Source organism: Muntiacus reevesi, chromosome 1 (genome assembly GCF_963930625.1).
Source record: "Muntiacus reevesi chromosome 1, mMunRee1.1, whole genome shotgun sequence".
Taxonomy (NCBI): domain Eukaryota; kingdom Metazoa; phylum Chordata; class Mammalia; order Artiodactyla; family Cervidae; genus Muntiacus; species Muntiacus reevesi.
In genome coordinates, this window is record NC_089249.1 from 245,913,848 (window position 1) to 245,931,859 (window position 18,012).

Genomic DNA, 18,012 nt, shown 5'->3' on the forward strand with positions numbered 1-18,012 from the left:
TTTTTTTCCATCTTCCCAATGAGAATTCTTGATGGAAAACAGGATTCTTGAGGTCTAAAGAGAATGTACAATTCTAAGAAGTATGTTTCATGTTTTGAAGAGACCTCTGTAATGATCCAGAGAAGGCAATGGCACCCCACTCCAGTACTCTTGCCTGGAAAATCCCAGGGACGGAGGAACCTGGTGGGCTGTAGTCCATGGGGTCGCTAACAGTAGGACACGACTGAGTGACTTCACTATCACTTTTCACTTTCAGGCATTGGAGAAAGAAATGGCAACCCACTCCAATGTTCTTGCCTGGAGAATCCCAAGGACAGGAGAACCTGGTGGGCTGCCACCTACGGGGTCGCACAGAGTCCGATACGACAGAATCGACTAGCAGCAGCAGCTGCGATGATCAGAAAATTTGAGCCAATTTAGTATAAAAAATTAGGACTCTGTGACAGAGGTTGACTTCACACAGTTGAGCTAGCAACACTCTACCCAGTGTCCCTGACTCATAGGAACGCCATGGGAAACTGACTGGAAAATTGTGCAGCTGACCGAAAGGACTCTGACACGGTATCTGGTCACTGTCTTCTACAGTCAAGGGCATAGCACCTTAGAATCTGGATCCAGGACTCGGTCTTCAATAATTTAGATATTGTCTTCTGCTTGGATAGGCTTCAGAGCTGCATTTTTCAAATCTCCAATGACAGACTGTTTCAATGGAATCACACTGTGAAATAATAACATGAGTAAGAGAAAAGATCATTCTCAAGTATGAGCAGCCTATTTGTTTATGTTCATTCAAGCCTGGGTATCTGCATTTCTCAGAGCCCCATTCAAACATCCTATGAAATGAATAGAAGCTTCCAGAATTGTGAATATGAAGCTACAGGAAATTATTTTTAATAAGGAGGGAGAAAGTCACACATTTGGTTTCAAAAAACTCACACTGGTCTCTTCCAAGACACTAGTGCAATAGAAGACAAAAATTTATAATCCAAGAAGACAAATACACACATCAAATTGAAGTACTAAACCAGGATGCACAGTCTCAAAGATGGCCAGGAAATAGTTTGGCTGGTGTTTTTCTAGCTGAGGAATGTGACCCTTTAGCAAATATTATTTAGTGGTATGTATCCTGTATTTAAGATAAATATATAAGAGTATACAAAATATCAGAGCATATCAGATGTAGTAAAATAGTACTGCTTCACCTAAGTCTGTTCCAGGTCAGAGTCAAATCTCACAGCCTGCCTTAACAGTCAAAATTAGAAAGTCATGGGTTAAATGAGTTTTATATCATGAATGCTCACACATCAAGTGTACACAAAGGTCATTTGTGGAGTTTTGATATCAACGCTTTTTTAGAAGTTGTCTGTAACACTATTTTTATTACCTAAGCCTGTCCAGAAATGATATGAAATGCACTGAATCTTCACTCAGCTCTGATCTTTAAACAGATTAGTCATACATGTGTGGAAACAGGTTAGGTGTCAGCAGCTCAAAATGAGTCAACGTGATATATCTGCCCGAAAAATAACATCACGAGGAAATACACCTTTTTGTTTTGGTTTTGTTTGCTTTTCTATATTATACAGCATTTTCTACAATAAACATTTTCTTTTCTTATTAGATGATCAAAAACTGAAACTTTAAAGAAGTAATCACTGAAAGAACAAAAATGAAATAAAAGGATGTCATCACTCATGCTTTTCTGTCTGCAGGGAGTACTTATTTTTTTCCACTCTTGGAAGCTGACAGTCAAAAACTCCTAAAAGTCTGGGTTTTGGACTCTAAGAGACCTGCTCTGTGAGGTGACCTTGGATGTCACTTAACATCTCTAAAACTGTTTTCTAATTTGTAAACTGAGAATACTACTACTACCTGCCTCAGAGGGTTATTGCTGCATGTCTGCAATAAAAAATCCAGCCTCTATGGAACACTTGCAATATGCTGGAGATTATTCAAGGCGAATTTTGTGGACTGGCTCATGTGATTAACTCAGATGGAAGAAAGATTGGGCACAAATATCCAATGAAAGAGAACTAAGAATAATGGATGGCAGTTAAAGAGGGAGGAATTTGGAGTCAAACAATGACTTTGCTTAAAGCCCAAGCTGGACCAGATGAAACAGGTTATTTTGTTGGGAGTAGGTAGTGGTTTCCTACCTTTACAGATGTTTGGGAAAATGACTTCGGGGATGTTTACAAAGAAGATTTAATTTTTTATTAAATTAAATGAAGGTGAAGGGGTGAATTTGCAAAAACTGTAAATTGAAATCCCCATGAGGCCAGACAACTAACATAAATGAACAGAGCAGGCTGGTTATGGAAAATAGGGGAGGTGGGAGCCGTGGGGAGCTGCAGGCATGTCCCTACACCCTGCCTTTGCAGGGTTTCAGGCTGGAGGTGTCTTCCTCCAGATTTTTGCAGAGCTGCCTTCTTCTTTGGAGCTCACTCACATAGCCTACTGCCCTGCTCCAGTATTCTCCACGGTATTTCTCTGGAAGTTCTATAAGGCCCTGCTTGTTCATTTATATGTTTTCTGTCTGTTCTGCTCTTCTTTTAGGAATATAATACAGATTCAATAGACATGCAAGAAACGAAGCACTGAATGAAATCATATAACAAACTAAACAACCCATTCAAATGATCCCTGAAACAATAGCTGCAATTTAGTTTTCATGCTCTAAGAGATAAGGTTTGAGGTGTTGTTTCTGTAGCAGTTATGATACAATTCCAGGGAAATACAGAGATGCTTGGAAAAGGAAAAGGCAACCCACTCCAGTATTCTTGCCTGGAGAATCCCAGGAAGGGAGGAGCCTGGTGGGCTGCCGTCAATGGAGTCGCACAGAGTTGGACACGACTGAAGTGATTTAGCAGCAGCAGCAGCATAGACATGCTAAACTCATCACTGGAAGGTTGAACAGCAATGGAGGTGCTCTATATACTAGATTTTTCAGGATCCAGAGTATAAAATGGAGAACTCGGAAGGAAAAGAGGAGAGGGACAGAGAAATTTTCCTTATGTTTACTAGAGTAAGAACATCAAAAGGCATTACTAACACAAACCATTTCAAACTTACCGTAGTAGCTCCGCCTTGTTACCCAGGCAAAAATAACCTCAATTGAAGGGAAAATGAAGAGAAAATTAAACATGCAAGCCAAAGAGTTCGTGAGATTTTTTTTCCAAACCAATATATTATTACAATTATTATTTTAATATGAGCAAAATCAGTGCAGCTCTCAGAGTCTAAAAAAAATTAATTTAGAAGAAAGAATATTTTTAAAAAGAAGGAGATAAAAAATCAATCTGAACCCTAACCTGATAACTCCAGGTAATTTCTCTTGAATCTCTAAGAGCCAAGTAAGTCCCCAGGTATAAAGTATCTTGTGATTCGTAGGTTTACTGTATTGACCTACGTGCCCTAGCTTACTTTAATGACATGATATTTCACTGAAAAAAAAAAAAGACAAACCCCTGAATATTGCGCTTCACCCATAGATGACAGGTTTTACACATACATACACACACAACTGGTGGAAGGAGACCAGGAGGTGTCGGATGACTGTCATGTGAAACCCTTTGTTCTTCTCCTAGCTCTGAAATCATGTACACTCCTAATGTCTCTTGTGCTGCTTCTATTAAGTGGATGCTATAAAACCATCAACAGTTTTACCCCCAATAGGGATAAAAATTTGTTATTGAGGGAATGGGAAAAGAACAAAATGGGAGGGAACAAATCTTGTATATTACAGTGGCTTTTGACTTCCAAATATCAGCTTTACACAACCAGTGCTTATTTCTCCATATATAAATTCTCATGCTTATGGAACAATAAATTTAAGATAAAAGAAAAATAGAAAAAGAACACGGTAAGAACCAAGGAAGTTATGTGAAACTGAAATCATGTGGCTCAAGAATACTCCTGTGGGCTCAAAAATATTCCTGAATATTTCAATCCTGAGGTCACTTACTTCTCCTAATCCAGAAAGCCACAAACATGAGCAACAATGCCAAAATAGTAACAGAGATTCCAATGTAGACTCCCTTGTTGGTGCTCATCCATGTTTCTTGTGCCAGCGCCACAAGCTACAGAAACATCAGCAGATCAAACACAAAACAGAAAAATTAAACAATCTTGTTAGAGTTATAGGCAGAAAACGTCTCAGAAAATAATATACCCAGACACATTATTGTTTATTGGCCCCTGGCTAGTCCTGGATCATGAGGGGTAAGACCAAACGATGTAAAGTTGTAGCCTTATGATGAAATTCTAAGAGAGCTCAATATTAAAAATGTATTTGGCGGTGGTGGAAATGTTTACATCTTACTTGTGGCGGTATTTAGAGAAGGGTACAGATTTGTTAAAACTCAAACTGCATGCGTCAAATGAGTGTGCTTTATTATTATAATTTATATATATAGTAAAAATAATAAGCTCTTTTCACAGATAATCCTCTTATGATGCTAATAAAAAACAATTTTGGTCCCTATATAAGTTGCCATGTTGGTGCTATTTGAATGTGTTCAGTTCCTGAAACTGGCCATTAATTAAAAAACTTTTTTTAACTAGAATTCAAGATTCTATGTCTTTGTAAATGGGCATGAAAGGCTGCTCAGATTCATGGCTCTGCTTAACAATTAAAATGCTGTGCAAAAGGGAAAAAAATTCCTAGTATGAGGGATCATCACGTCCTAGAGTAAACCCAAAATATATCAGGCCATCATGCTTGCCTCCTTTACATAGCTTAATTCTAATTCTAAAGATGTCCCACCAGGTAGGTATTTTAACAGAAAGGAAGTAGAAAACGAGAGAAAAAGATTAAGCCTCAAGTCTCCTCCTGCATAAGAGTTTAATCTCTGGAGTCAGAATCCCAGATTAACTTTTATTTAGTTGCTCTGTGACCCTAGCAAGTTATTTAGCCTCTCCAAACCTCTTTTTCTGTCAAATGCAGATTAAATAGGGTTTTGGGAAAGGTACTTCAGGTACCTCCTGATAAACACCATGATGAATACAGAGGAGGGTGGCCTAGCCTCTGAGCTGTCCTTGCCTAAACGGAAAACACTCAGTGCCTTGGGAGGGAAAAGCTGTGTTACCACCTTACTTGTCAGATGTAAAGCAGATAGAAAGAACACAGGGTTACAGGAAGCAGTCTTTGCTTGCTTTTTAAAAAATATTATGTTGCATAAAAACTGGAAATTATTTTAGAGTATGTAGCTCAGGATAAAGAAAGAAAAACAAAAATCAACCATAATCTCAACATCCAGAAATAGTTACTATTACCATTTTTCATTACATACTCTTCTAGAATTTTATCTTCTAGTACTTTTATTAACAGATACACTTACCATATCCAATGTAAACAACAGTATATACATCATTTTATTTTATATCTATAACCTACATATATATTTATAAATATATATTTTTTTCATTTTTGGCAATGCTACATGGCTTGTGGGATCTTAGTTCCCTGATCAGCCATCGAACATGTACTTACTTCATTGGAGGCATGGACTCTTAATCTCTGGACTGTCAGGGAAGTCCCAATGCTACTTGAAAACTTAGTTTTTTCATTTAACAATTGACACTGTCTTCTCATGGCAGCAAGTACACTGCAGTGACAACATTGCTAATGGCAATAAATGGGCATGCTTAATTGATAAGTAATTAATCTTCTATTATGGAATGTTTAGGTTGTTTATCACATTTTCATGATAATAAACAGCAACAATGTATATCTTTTTTTATACATCTTTATGTATATGTTCATTCTCTCCTTAAGAATGCAACTCAAGAAGTTGACCTACCGGGTGGAAATATATGCTGGTTGGTTTCAAGATACCTGGGAGACACCTTGATATCTTCATGGTCAAGACACAAAAAGTCCATGATTGGGCTACCACCTATTGTGAACTTGCTTCTATATTGCTTATATTATATAGAAGAGATTAACTGCTACTAAATATACCTGTCCTGCAGATAACTGAGGTCAAAAACAGTCTTATCATTCAGAGTGTTTGTTTTTTTTTTTTTTAAACTAGCATAAGTCTGACTGACAGGGCATTTACATGGTTGCAGTTCTGCTATTTAACAAGCACAAACAAATTCATCCCATATCTATCAGATCAATCAGTACCCATATCATCAGAGTGATTAAAATCTTTCATATCATTCTTATGTGGTAGTATTCTCATTGTCACTAAGTTATGCAATATAAGGCCATTTGATGTCACATTAACCCCACTTTGCTTGAACTTGAATTTCTCTTACAATGTCCATGCTGCAACTTCTCACCACTTGCAATCAAGATTACTCTCATACCTGAATCTGTTCATGTTTTTGCTTCTAAGAGTTATTTGCACATAGTGAAAGGAAAGTTGTTTCACCCAAGGGAGCCAAAAGTAAAACTCTCATTAATAAATTCTTCTAACTTACACACAAAGATGAGGCTTTGATGAACATCATGAGACTATAGTACCTTGGGTTTTTCCCAAGCTAACTGGGAGAAGTGCGAGAAAAAATTATAGAATCACAAAGTTGTTGAAGACCTTAGGACCTTAATATGTCATCATATGGGGAGAATTATATTTAGAAAGACTCAGCAGTGGCCTCAAAATTTCTCTATAGGAGGAAAATTGGATTGAAAAAGGATATTAGGGAACCTATGTTTAAGGAATCACACTTTCATTGACGTAATATTTTTGGTGGGGATGGCCCCCATTCCACTACATCAATTCAAGGCATGTTATTTCTCTAACAATGATCTAAGTCTTTCTTGGTATGTAATGTTAATTCACTATGTCTGAAATAATTCACTCTTTTTTTTTTCTTATTTTCTGGCAGGAGAAATTCTGTCCTAGGTGTGTATAAGTGTGTCTAGAGTAAAATATCACCTTTCAGGTATTTCTAACAAACTAGTGCGTCTATATAGAGTTTTAAAATTAATGAAAGTATCCCTACTGAAGAGTCAAATTCTTTTCTTCCTTTATTTTTTAAATTAGGAAAAGTCAATCTCTGGACTAGTCTAACAATAATAATCTCTAAGTGTAACTTGATTCCAGAAGAGACATAAGTGAATCAGGCTAATAAAATAGGAAGAAATATGCTTACAGTTTCATTGTTATGCCAGTGGGGATCTGGAGACTGTGTCACAGTGCCATTTCCATCTGCTCAACATGAAAGAAAATTAAAAAGAATTACAAAAAGATACCGAACTTTCCTGCAAACACCAAATATATTCCCACTGCCTTTGGTAATAAAGGGAAAGTTGAATAATCATATGGACTAATTCTGTAGGCATCCCAAGAGTAATTTACTAACATTTATTAATTTAAGTAGTAAGGTTGTGCTTCTTAACCACTTTGTCATGGACCCTTTGAAAATGAACCCTTTTTTCCCCCTCCCTATTGGAAAAAAAAAGGATGCTCACAGAAAATTTACTGACAATTTTAGACAAGTCAGAGTGACCCATTCTCAGAACTAGGTTAAAAATTACCACTTACAGATAAATAATCAATACTTTCATGGCAGCTCAGAAACTTCCAATGAGTGCTCAGAGGACATTACACATCCAAAGAGCAGAACCACTCTGTTCAAAATGAACACTACATTGGTTTTACATTCAAAATGTGAGTGAAATGCACTAAGATACCTCAAACAGGTGGCATCCAACTCCTGCATTATATGCCAGTGTGCCCAGACACTGATCCAAATGTGCTTTAGAAACCACAGCAGGATCCTATATGACCCACCCCCTAGAATATTGGAAATAAAAGCAAAATAAACAAATGGGACCTAATTAAAATTGAAAGCTTCTGCACAACACAGGAAACTATAAGCAAGGTGAAAAGACAGCCTTCAGAATGGGAGAAATAATAGCAAACGAAGCAATGCACAAAGAATTAATCTCTAAAATATACAAGCAACTCCTGCATCTCAATTTTAGAAAAATAAAAGACCCAATCAAAAAGTTTTGGTCCAAAAAGTTGGGCCAAATAACTAAACAGAGTTTCTCCAAAAAACACATACAGATGGCTAACAAACACATGAAAAGCTGCTCAATATCACTCATTATCAGAGAAATGCAAATCAAACCACAATGAGGTACTCTCTCATGCCAGTCAGAATGGCTGCTATCAAAAAGTCTACAAGCAATAAATGCTAGAGAGGGTGCGGAGAAAAGGGAACCCTCTTACACTGTTGGTGGGAATGCAAACTAGTACAGCCACTATGGAGAACAGTGTGGAGATTCCTTAAAAAACTGGAACTAGAACTGCCATATGACCCAGCAATCCCACTCCTGGGCATACACACCAAGGAAACCAGATCTGAAAGAGACACGTGCACCCCAATGTTCATCGCAGCACTGTTTATAATAGCCAGGACATGGAAGCAACCTAGATGTCCATCAGCAGACGAATGGATTAGAAAGCTGTGGTATATATACACGATGGAATATTATTCAGCTACTAAAAAGAATACATTTGAATCAGTTCTAATGAGGTGGCTGAAACTGGAACCTATTATACAGAGTGAAGTAATTCAGAAAGAAAAACACCAATACAGTATACTAATGCATATATATGGAATATAGAAAGATGGTAATGATAACCCTGTATGTGAGACAGCAAAAGAGACACAGATGTATAGAACAGTCTTTTGGACTCTGTGGGAGAGGGCGAGGGTGGGATGATTTGGGAGAATGTCATTGAAATATGTAAATTATCATATGTGAAATGAATCACCAGTCCAGGTTCAATGCATGAGACAGGGTGCTAGGGACTGGTGCACTGGGGTGACCCATAGGAATGGGATAGGAAGAAAGTTGGGAGGGGGATTCAGGATAGGGAACACATGTAAACCAGTGGCGGATTCATGTAAATGTATGGCAAAACCAATACAATATTGTAAAGTAAAAAAATCAATCAGATCCTTAAAAAAAAGTAAAGAAAAATAAATAAATAAAATAAAATCACTGAGAAATGTCAAAATAAAATAAAATAAATAATTTTTAAAAAAGAAAGAAAATATGTTACATCACTCCCAAGGCCAGTATACTTTATACTACCTAAAATCCCAATATAAAAGGATATTATTCCTTAAAGTTTTGAATGTCCAAATTTTAATAGTGTTTGAAATATCTCTTTTGTCACACAGAACATATACTGTTGGTCCTTGTAAGCAACTAAAGGTCAAATACAGGCTTCTCTCTTTACTGAGTATCTATTATATACAAGCACTTTATATCTTTATACCAATTTTCTTAATCTGAAATTTTAGATGAGGTGCTGAAATGGTTGAAGTTTCCAACTCTGCTAAAGGCCAAGAGCCTCAGCTCATAACCAGCGCACATATTATGTTCCCATTCAATGAAAATACTGCAGGTCTCAGAGATTCCCATACTACTGACAGAGCTATAAGACCATCATTTTCTAATGGTAGTGAAAATGAAATAACCATATCACCCTAAATTTTCACACTTTACATTTCTGTATCTACAACTGAAACATTCCGACACTACTTGTTCAAGAGACAAAGACATTATCTACAGTTTAGTCTCTATGTATGACTTATGTTATAACATTTAATTCTTTGCTATAGAATGAGTGATGTTGTAAAAAAAAAAAACAGCAAGGACTTGAGTCCGATGAAACTTTACTTCAGTGTTGACACATCACTTACCAATGTGACCTTGATCAATGTCCTTTACATACACATTGCATAAATATTCATGTAAATATATGTATTTATGTTTCTAGCTGGGGTAACCTTGAACTACAAGCTGTTGATAGCACCCGTCTCATAAAGTTGTCACACTAGATGATGCATGTAAGGTGCTTAACACCATATTAAACAAATATCAGGTATCACAATTATGTTGCTATATAACAGGAGCAATGGGGAAGGGACACCATGCAATGGATTTTCCAAATATCATGTCCTTCATTCCTTACAAATAGGTAGTGAGGAATGAAACCACTTGCCCATGGGCATGCAGTTTGAAACTGCCATGGGTGGGCAGTTGAATTGGAAGTTGTTTGTCTCCGAAGTAGAACTAAATGTCCTCCTTGGTCTGGCAATGGCAAGAAATAAATCTGCCCTGAAAGAATTAAATGAGATAATATACAACAATTTGCTGGCACATGCATCTGAAAAGGTAGGTGCAGGCCATATGAAACCAAAATTCCTTCTGGACTAACATTCTTTGCTTTGTGAGACTTTAACCCACTGAAGTGTGACTCGGGCACTGTGAGGACTTGGCTGAAGAGCCTCAGAGATGCTGCCAAGACAGCAGTGGTCACAGAAGTCATGGGGACACAGCTGCTCCAATGTCTGTTCCATGCTGGCAAGTCTACCTTGACCAGGTTTTAGTGACATATTTTAGAGAACAATTTCCCATTTCCTACTTTGTTCTTCCTCTTAACCCAGAAGAGTGGGGTACTGTTGCTCCACCTGCTCTAACATGTATTTTTATCTACTTTCTCTTTGTTTCTGTGCCCAGAAACAGTTCACACCAAGGATTTCACTTTCAAAACCAAATGTCACTATTAGCTAATTCCAATTAAATCGGTCCCTCTCTGAGTCCCGCTGGATGTCCATTTTCAATTAAGAGCTTCCTTGACGGATTTGCAAAGATGGCCACCCTGGGTGTCTGCTACAGATTAGCACCTCCTGAGCATGATGAATCAAATGCACAAATCTTACAAAATCTGACCTTGTTTGGATGCTTCACAAGCACATGGACAAATAAACCAGTTCTGCATTAGCAAGGAGTTCACGTGCGGCACTCTCCAAATTTACCACCATGGATAAAAGAGTTACCTGGGAAAGATGACAAGTCAGTATCATCTTTCTCCATTATAGGAAAAACAGACTAATCTTACATCTCAAAAGAATATGGACTTTTCAAGACTAGGGAGAACTGGGAGACTTTTGGAGTGGAATAGCACAATCCTAGTGGACCTGCCTCTTTAGTTCTGGTGTCCATGTCCTCAACCCAAATCAAAGTGTCCATGTGAAATGAAAGCTCGATAAGTCGGCAGGGGAGCCTCCTGGCTCCGTGTAGTTTCTGGGGCTTAGAGGAAGCATAAACAGGTGACCAGTTTGGTCTGGACCAGTTTGGATTTAATTGTTTTAAAGCTCTGTCCAGGGAAGTACACCTAGAAATAAGTTTAAAAACAAGGCTGATTAATTTTATTAGAAAAATGTGGATATGCATGTAGATGGTCCCAAATCATATAAGCTCAAATCATATAAGCTCATGTAACTCAAATGTACATTTCTGGACTTTCTAAGTAACAGTCATAGTTGCCATTCTAACACTCACCTTATAACTGTGTCCCAAAATCTTTATCTCAAATAATGCTTGTAAGAATAAGTAATATTTCACCCGTTTTCCAAAGGATAAAAACACATTCAAAGAGGGTAACAAGACATTTGTTCAAGTTGCATAGCTGAGTGGAACAGCCATTAGGGCATTGAACTCATACTTGTCTTATTTCAGAATATGTGCTCTTAACAATGTGCTAATACTTATCAAAATTTGAAAGCTCCCAGGTGTTCAGGAAAGAAACTGATGTTACCTGTTGAACAAGAGTGCCATGGTGAGCTGGTTATGTTTGTTTCATACACGGTAGTAGGCTGGGTTTCTGCTGTCTGAATTGGAGAAGATAAAGAAGCTATAGGAATGACAAGAATGGAAAAATAGTGTTCAATTGGTGGAGGAAATTTACACCCCCAGCAGAAATAACAAACAAAACGAAATCAGAAATTATCCTTTGACTCTTTCTTAGAAATATATTAATAGATGCCCTTGACGTATGACCCTGCTATGTAGGTATTTCATTATCATGAATAAATCTGATCTAGATAATGAAATGAGAGCTTAACAACAGAATTATTTCACTTTTTATACACCTTTTGTTGTTCAGTTGCTAAGTCGTGTCTGACTCTTTGCAACCCCATGACTGCAGCATGCCATGCTTCCCTGTCCTCCTCTGTCTCCTGGAGTTTGCTCAAACTCATATCCATTGAGTCAGCGATACTGTCTAACCATCTCATTCTCTGCCACCCTCTTCTCTTTTTGCCTTCAATCTTTCCCAGCATCAGGGTCTTTTCCAATGAGTCAACTGTTCACATAAGGTGGCCAAAGTATTGGATCTTCAGCTTTAGCATCAGTCCTGGGGTTGTCGTAAGAATTAAGGGACTTAATACTTATAAAGCAGTTAGCATGTTTCCTGACATTGGAAACAGAATAAGCATTAACTTCACTGAAATCTCATCCTCAAATATTGGCTTAGGCTTCAAAATGGATTAAATAATCTCCTCAGAGCTCCTTGTAAGACAGAATCTGATTCACTTGGCCCTGTTCAGTCACCCTTCTTTTTCCCTCATAATTCTGTTAAACTGGGCTGAATGCACCATCCTTCATAGATGTCCACCACCATTGGTCTGACATTTTTTTTTTTTTTTTTTTTTGCTATTAATGTTTCCTTTGAGAATCTAATAAAAACCATAGGTCCCTCACTCTGAAAATGCTTAAAGATACAAAAGATGAATATAAGATGGTACAAGTGGTTCACAGATTCTGTAAAGCCAGGTTTGGAAAACTGCTAAGAATCCCTACCCTAGATTGTACATCTGCCTTAACACAGTGCTCTGGATGGTGTATATCCTCTACTTTAAAAACTTCTGCACTTAGAATTACTTTTGCTTACCCGGCTGGAGGTCCTTTGTGGGTGCTGGCATTGGAAGAGCAGAAGTAGTGAACCTCGCTGTCACTGAAGCAGTGGTGACCATCATGGTTGGAGTTGTGGTGGTGATTGTTTTTAGCACAGCAGTGGTGGTGGTGTTTGGAGCAGTGTTGACCATTGGGGTTGGAGTAGTGGTGGTAGTTGCTAGAGTTGTGGTGGTTTTTGTTTTGGCGGTAGTAGTGGTGGTTGTTGGAATAGTGGTTGTCATTGTTGGAGTAGTAGTAATGGTTGTCTTTCTTGTAGTGGTGGTTGTTCTTGGAGTAGTGGTGGTGGGGTTGGTGGTTGCTGGAGTCGTGGTGGTTGTTGTTTTGGGGGTAGTAACGGTGGTTTTTGAAATAGTGGTACTCGTTATTGGAGTAGTAGTAATGGTTGTTTTTCTTGTAGTGGTATTTGTTCTTGGAGTAGTGGTGGTGGTGTCTGTGGTAGTGGGAGTAGTGTTGGTTGTTTTTGAAGTAGTAGTGGTGGTTGTTGGAATATTCATAATCGTTGGAGTAGCAATAAAGGCTGTCTTTCTTGTAGTGGTGGTTGTTCTTAGAGTACTGGTGTAGGTGGTTGATTGAGTCATGGTGATTGTTCTTTTGGGGGTAGTAGTGGTGGTTGTTGAAAGAGTGTTAGTCGTTGTTGGAGTAGTAGTAATGGTTGTCTTTCTTGTAGTGGTGGTTTGTCTTGGAGTAGTGGTAGTGGAGATGGTGGTTGTTGGATTCCTGGTGATTGTTATTTTGGGGGTAGTAGTTTTGTTTGCTGGAATAGTAGTAGTCACTCTTGGAATAGTAGTAAACATTGTCTTTCTCATAGTGGAGGTTGTTCTTGGAGTAGATGTGGTGGTGGTGGTGGTGGTTGGAGTAGTGGTAGTCATTTTTGGAGTAGTGGCAATGGTTTTCCTTCTTGTAGTTGTGGTTATTCTTGGAGTAGTGGTGGTGGTGGTTGATGGAATCATGGTGGTTGTTTTTTTGGAGATAGTAGTGGTGGTTGTTGGAGTAGTGGTAGTCGTTCTCGGAGTAGTAGTAACGGTTGTCTTTCTTGTAGTGGTGGTTTTTCTTGGAGTAGTGGTGGTGGTGGTGGTGGTTGTAGTCGTAGTGGTTGCTGTTTTTCGGGTAGTAGTGGTGGTTGTTGGAGTAGTAGTAGTCATTCTCGGAGTAGTAGTAACGGTTATCTTTCTTGTAGGGGTGGCTGTTCTTGGAGTAATGGTGGTGGTGGTGGTTGGAGTTGTAGTCTTTGTAGTTTTTCGGGTAGTAGTGGTGGTTTTTGGAGTAGTGGTAGTCGTTCTCAGAGTAGTAGTAATGGTTGTCTTTCTTGTAGCGGTGGTTGTTCTTGGATTAGTGGTGCTGGTGTTTGTTGGAGTCTTAGTAGTTGTTGTTTTTCGGGTAGTAGTGGTGGTTGTTGGAGTAGTGGTAGTCATTCTCGGAGTAGTAGTAACGGTTGTCTTTTTTGTAGTGGTGGTTGTTCTTGGTGTAGTAGTGGTGGTGGTTGTTGGAATCATAGTGTTTGTAGTTTTTCGGGTAGTAGTGGTGGTTTTTGGAGTACTGGTAGTCGTTCTTGGAGTAGTAGTAACAGTTGTCTTTCTTGTAGTGGTGGTTGTTCTTGGCGTAGTAGTGGTGGTGGTGGTTGGAGTCGTAGTCTTTGTAGTTTTTCGGGTAGTAGTGGTGGTTTTTGGAGTAGTGGTAGTCGTTCTTGGAGTAGTAGTAACAGTTGTCTTTTTTGTAATGGTGGTTGTTCTTGGCATAATAGTGGTGGTGGTTGTTGGAGTCATAGTGGTTGTAGTTTTTCGGGTAGTAGTGGTGGTTTTTGGAGTAGTGGTAGTCATTCTTGGAGTGGTAGTAATGGTTGTCTTTCTTGTAGTGGTGGTTGTTCTTGGTGTAGTTGTCCTGGTGGTTCTTCGAGTTGTAGCGGTTGTTGTTTTTCGGGTAGTAGTGGTGGTTTTTGGAGTAGTGGTAGTCATTCTCAGAGTAGTAGTAATGATTGTCTTTCTTGTAGTCGTGGTAGTTCTTGGGGTAGTGGTGGTGGTGGTTGTTGGAGTCCTTCTAGTTGTTGTCTTTGGGGTAGTAGTGGTCATTCTAATAGTTTGTCGATTAGTTGTTCTTCTTGGGGTAGTAGATATAGGTCTTTGAATAGTGGTAGTCGTTCTTGGAGTAGTAGTAACGGTTGTCTTTCTTGGAGTGGTGGTTGTTCTTGGAGTAGTGGTGGTGGTGGTAGTGGTTCTTGGAGTAGTGGTGGTTGTTGTTGTTGTAGTAGTGGTGGTGGTGGTGGTCGTGGTTGTTGTAGGTGGAGCTAGAAATCAACATGAATTCAGGGATTCATCAAGCGGCAGGAAACAAGAGACTCATGCTGGGCCTGTGCATCAACACAACCAAGGAGGCTGTCCCCAGGTAGAACTCAGCACTTATCTCCCATGAACTCCAAGTTCTTGTCATTGGTCAACTAGAAACTGTGACTGAGGAGGGAGTGAAGATGTGGTCACAACAAGGCAACAGCTGCATTTAAAGGATGATGTTGTGGGAAGTGTTGATATTAAAAAATGACACATGGGATTTGTGTTGAAGCACTTCATAAGACTAGTCATACCTATCAGTTTTGCATATCTTCATAATATCTATGAGGAAGGGAAAAGTCTCTAGAGCCTGAAGCTGTCTTTGTCCCCTCAGCAGTACATGACTGGAACACAGATAGTAGTTCCCAAGAACCAGAATATTGACCAAATAAATAGCATTCGCTTCTGTCAGTTCTAAGGGTACCCTCCCAATATATTTGCATCCTAAATGTGGATTAATTCATATCATTAACATACCCTGGATAACACAGATGCCATATGCCACCTGGGAAGCCCTGAAAACAGTCATAGATAGTATATACATGAATAGATGGGGCTGTGTTCTAATAAAACTTTATTATTAAAAAAAAGAAAAACCTGTTGGTAACCTTATTTTATAATCTGATCTGACCCTAAGGCTACTGTTTGCTGACCTGGGTCTAATAGTGTAGTTAAAGATTTTGAAGAGCAGTGCAGTCTCAATCCCCTCCCTCCAGTTTGATATGAAATCTAATAAATAGAGGAAGCAAGAAAAAAACCTGATCAAAGGAGTATAACAAGGAGGAAATTTAATCAGCTTGTTTCACTAATGTGTCTTGCTCAGGAGCAAATATTTCCGAAGAAAGAAGCTAGGAAACTACGACTAGGAAAAGCTGCTGAGGAAGAGCCCTAAGAGAGGTTGAAAGTAAGCTCATTCTGTGAAAAGAGCAAGAAAACTTAAGTAGGTTGGAGGCAAACAGTCATTTTGGCTCAGTTATGAACCTGTTCCCCACTTATCAGAGCTGTGATTTTGTAAATTTTCATCTATCAAAGAATTTATAAGCACTGTAATTGTCCCCTCTTAATTTCTTTCTTCATCACTTGAAAAAAGTATTCTTCCAGACCAATCATATAATTTTACAACTCCCAAAATAATCTCTTCTCCACACACAGCCTCCTGCCACATGTGTATAGCACCAGCATCTTCTGGCTTTCTTAAATTGCCTCCAAGATGTTTCCCCAGAGTCAGCTATTTTCTGCATCAGAATTGACCTTCTTTTACTTGCCTTCATCAAATAAGCTAAGTGTCCTTGATGAAGTTAGGAAAAATTATGAAGTTGAAATATCAATTTCATTTAAATTAAAAAAGAGAACTAGCTTATAAAGGCTCTGATTATTGGGTTGTTTTCATTAGAAACTCAGTGGAAGAATACTGACTATGAAACAACACCAGAAACCAAGAAATCCTTTAGAAACTGCTCCTTTCACCAAGTGGTAAGAAAAATTAAAATGTCTACATCAAGATAGAAAACATAAACTTCCCAGACTTTTGGATTTCACAAAATTCTTAAAAGCCAAAAGTGAACAGTTATTAAGATGAAAATGTTCTCAAATGGCAATAGGGCGATTTTAGTTTTTAAACAAGCAATTTAGTGATACTTTTGCTTAGGGAACGCAAAAGTCACTCAGTTGCATGCAAATCTTTGCAACTCCATAGACTATACAGTTCATGGGATTCTCCAGGCCATAATACTGCAGTGGGTAGCCATTCCCTTCTCTAGGGGATCTTCCCAACTCAGGGATCGAACCCAGGTCTCCCACATTGCAGGCTGATTCTTTACCAGCTGAGCCATGATATGGTGTGAATTCTGCTTCAAAAAATCCAAGGACAGAGGAAGGGGATGAAACTATATAGGCCCTTTCAATGTATATGCAACAAAATCACATTGACAATTGTCAAGACCAATTGATACATCTATTTGACAGGACTTTATATTACCTGTATTGTATGTGTGAAACTCTCTATGAGTCTTAAAATCTTAAGAAAGAACATTTGAAAAATCTCTGAAGAAATGACCTCAGAGAAAAGGTCAGATTTTCAAGAAGAAGAAATTCAGCTCCATAAAAATACTCACTATGTCTCAGTGTGGAACAGTGAATGCTTTTTCATGAACCAACTACTATTCCTGAAGCACTGCTTAAAGAACAGTTTGCTGACTGGGAAGATCCTCTAGCCTATGGTCTTGAATCAAGGTTACTCTTAACACTTCACTCTATACAAATACAAGATAGTTTTAACACTCCACTCTACACAAATACAAGATATTCAGTTGAAGAGTGACTAGAAAACAACATCATAGGCAACTTTTCTTTCCCTACTAAAGGAAAAGAAAGTTAATATCAAATAGAAAATTTTATCTCTGGGAACCCACAGAAAGTGATCAAAGAAGTAGGAAGATAAGCTCACCTGGATTTACTTTCAACTCTAGGGTAGTTTTTATGTCATTGAACCACCCTCTCACCTCAATTCGGCAACAATACAAGCCACTGTCAGACAGGGCAGCATTATTTATGGTCAAAGACACATCTCTTCCACCAATATTTCCATTTAGCTGGTAACGTCCATCCCTCCGATAGGTGACTCTGTAGCCATCAGTCCAGATGATGTTAGTTCCGCAATTAAGCCAAGGACATGCACCTCGGCCCCAGCACATGCTTGTGACTTCACCATTATAGTGGCAGGGTAGAGTGACAGACTGACCCGCCACTGCAGTCACTCGGTGGTAAGAGGTTACACCATCTGTAAATAAAGAGACACCAGAGCATGCATCTCAAAATTTTAACTTTAATTTTATTTTCAGTTTGTTCTTTATATAGCTTATGTGGTTGGAAATTATCTAACCATATTTTGAGTTTTTGAATTTAACATATGCATTTTGCTTGCAAACATATTCTTTACTAATGTTATTATTAACCAGA

General features: G+C 38.4%; 1 protein-coding gene across 1 annotated transcript; it reads right to left on the minus strand.

The window, feature by feature from the left end:
* Positions 1–357: 357 nt before the first annotated feature.
* Positions 358–17,730, minus strand: LOC136168591 (mucin-2-like). Its single transcript, XM_065936246.1, has 7 exons — positions 17,501–17,730; positions 12,711–15,014; positions 11,577–11,672; positions 7,105–7,160; positions 3,965–4,079; positions 3,073–3,109; positions 358–718 (listed from the first exon to the last, which is right to left on the minus strand). The coding sequence occupies exons 2-7, from the start codon at positions 14,797–14,799 to the stop codon at positions 637–639; spliced, it is 2,475 nt and encodes an 824-aa protein (XP_065792318.1). The 5' UTR covers positions 14,800–15,014; positions 17,501–17,730; the 3' UTR covers positions 358–636.
* Positions 17,731–18,012: the final 282 nt, after the last annotated feature.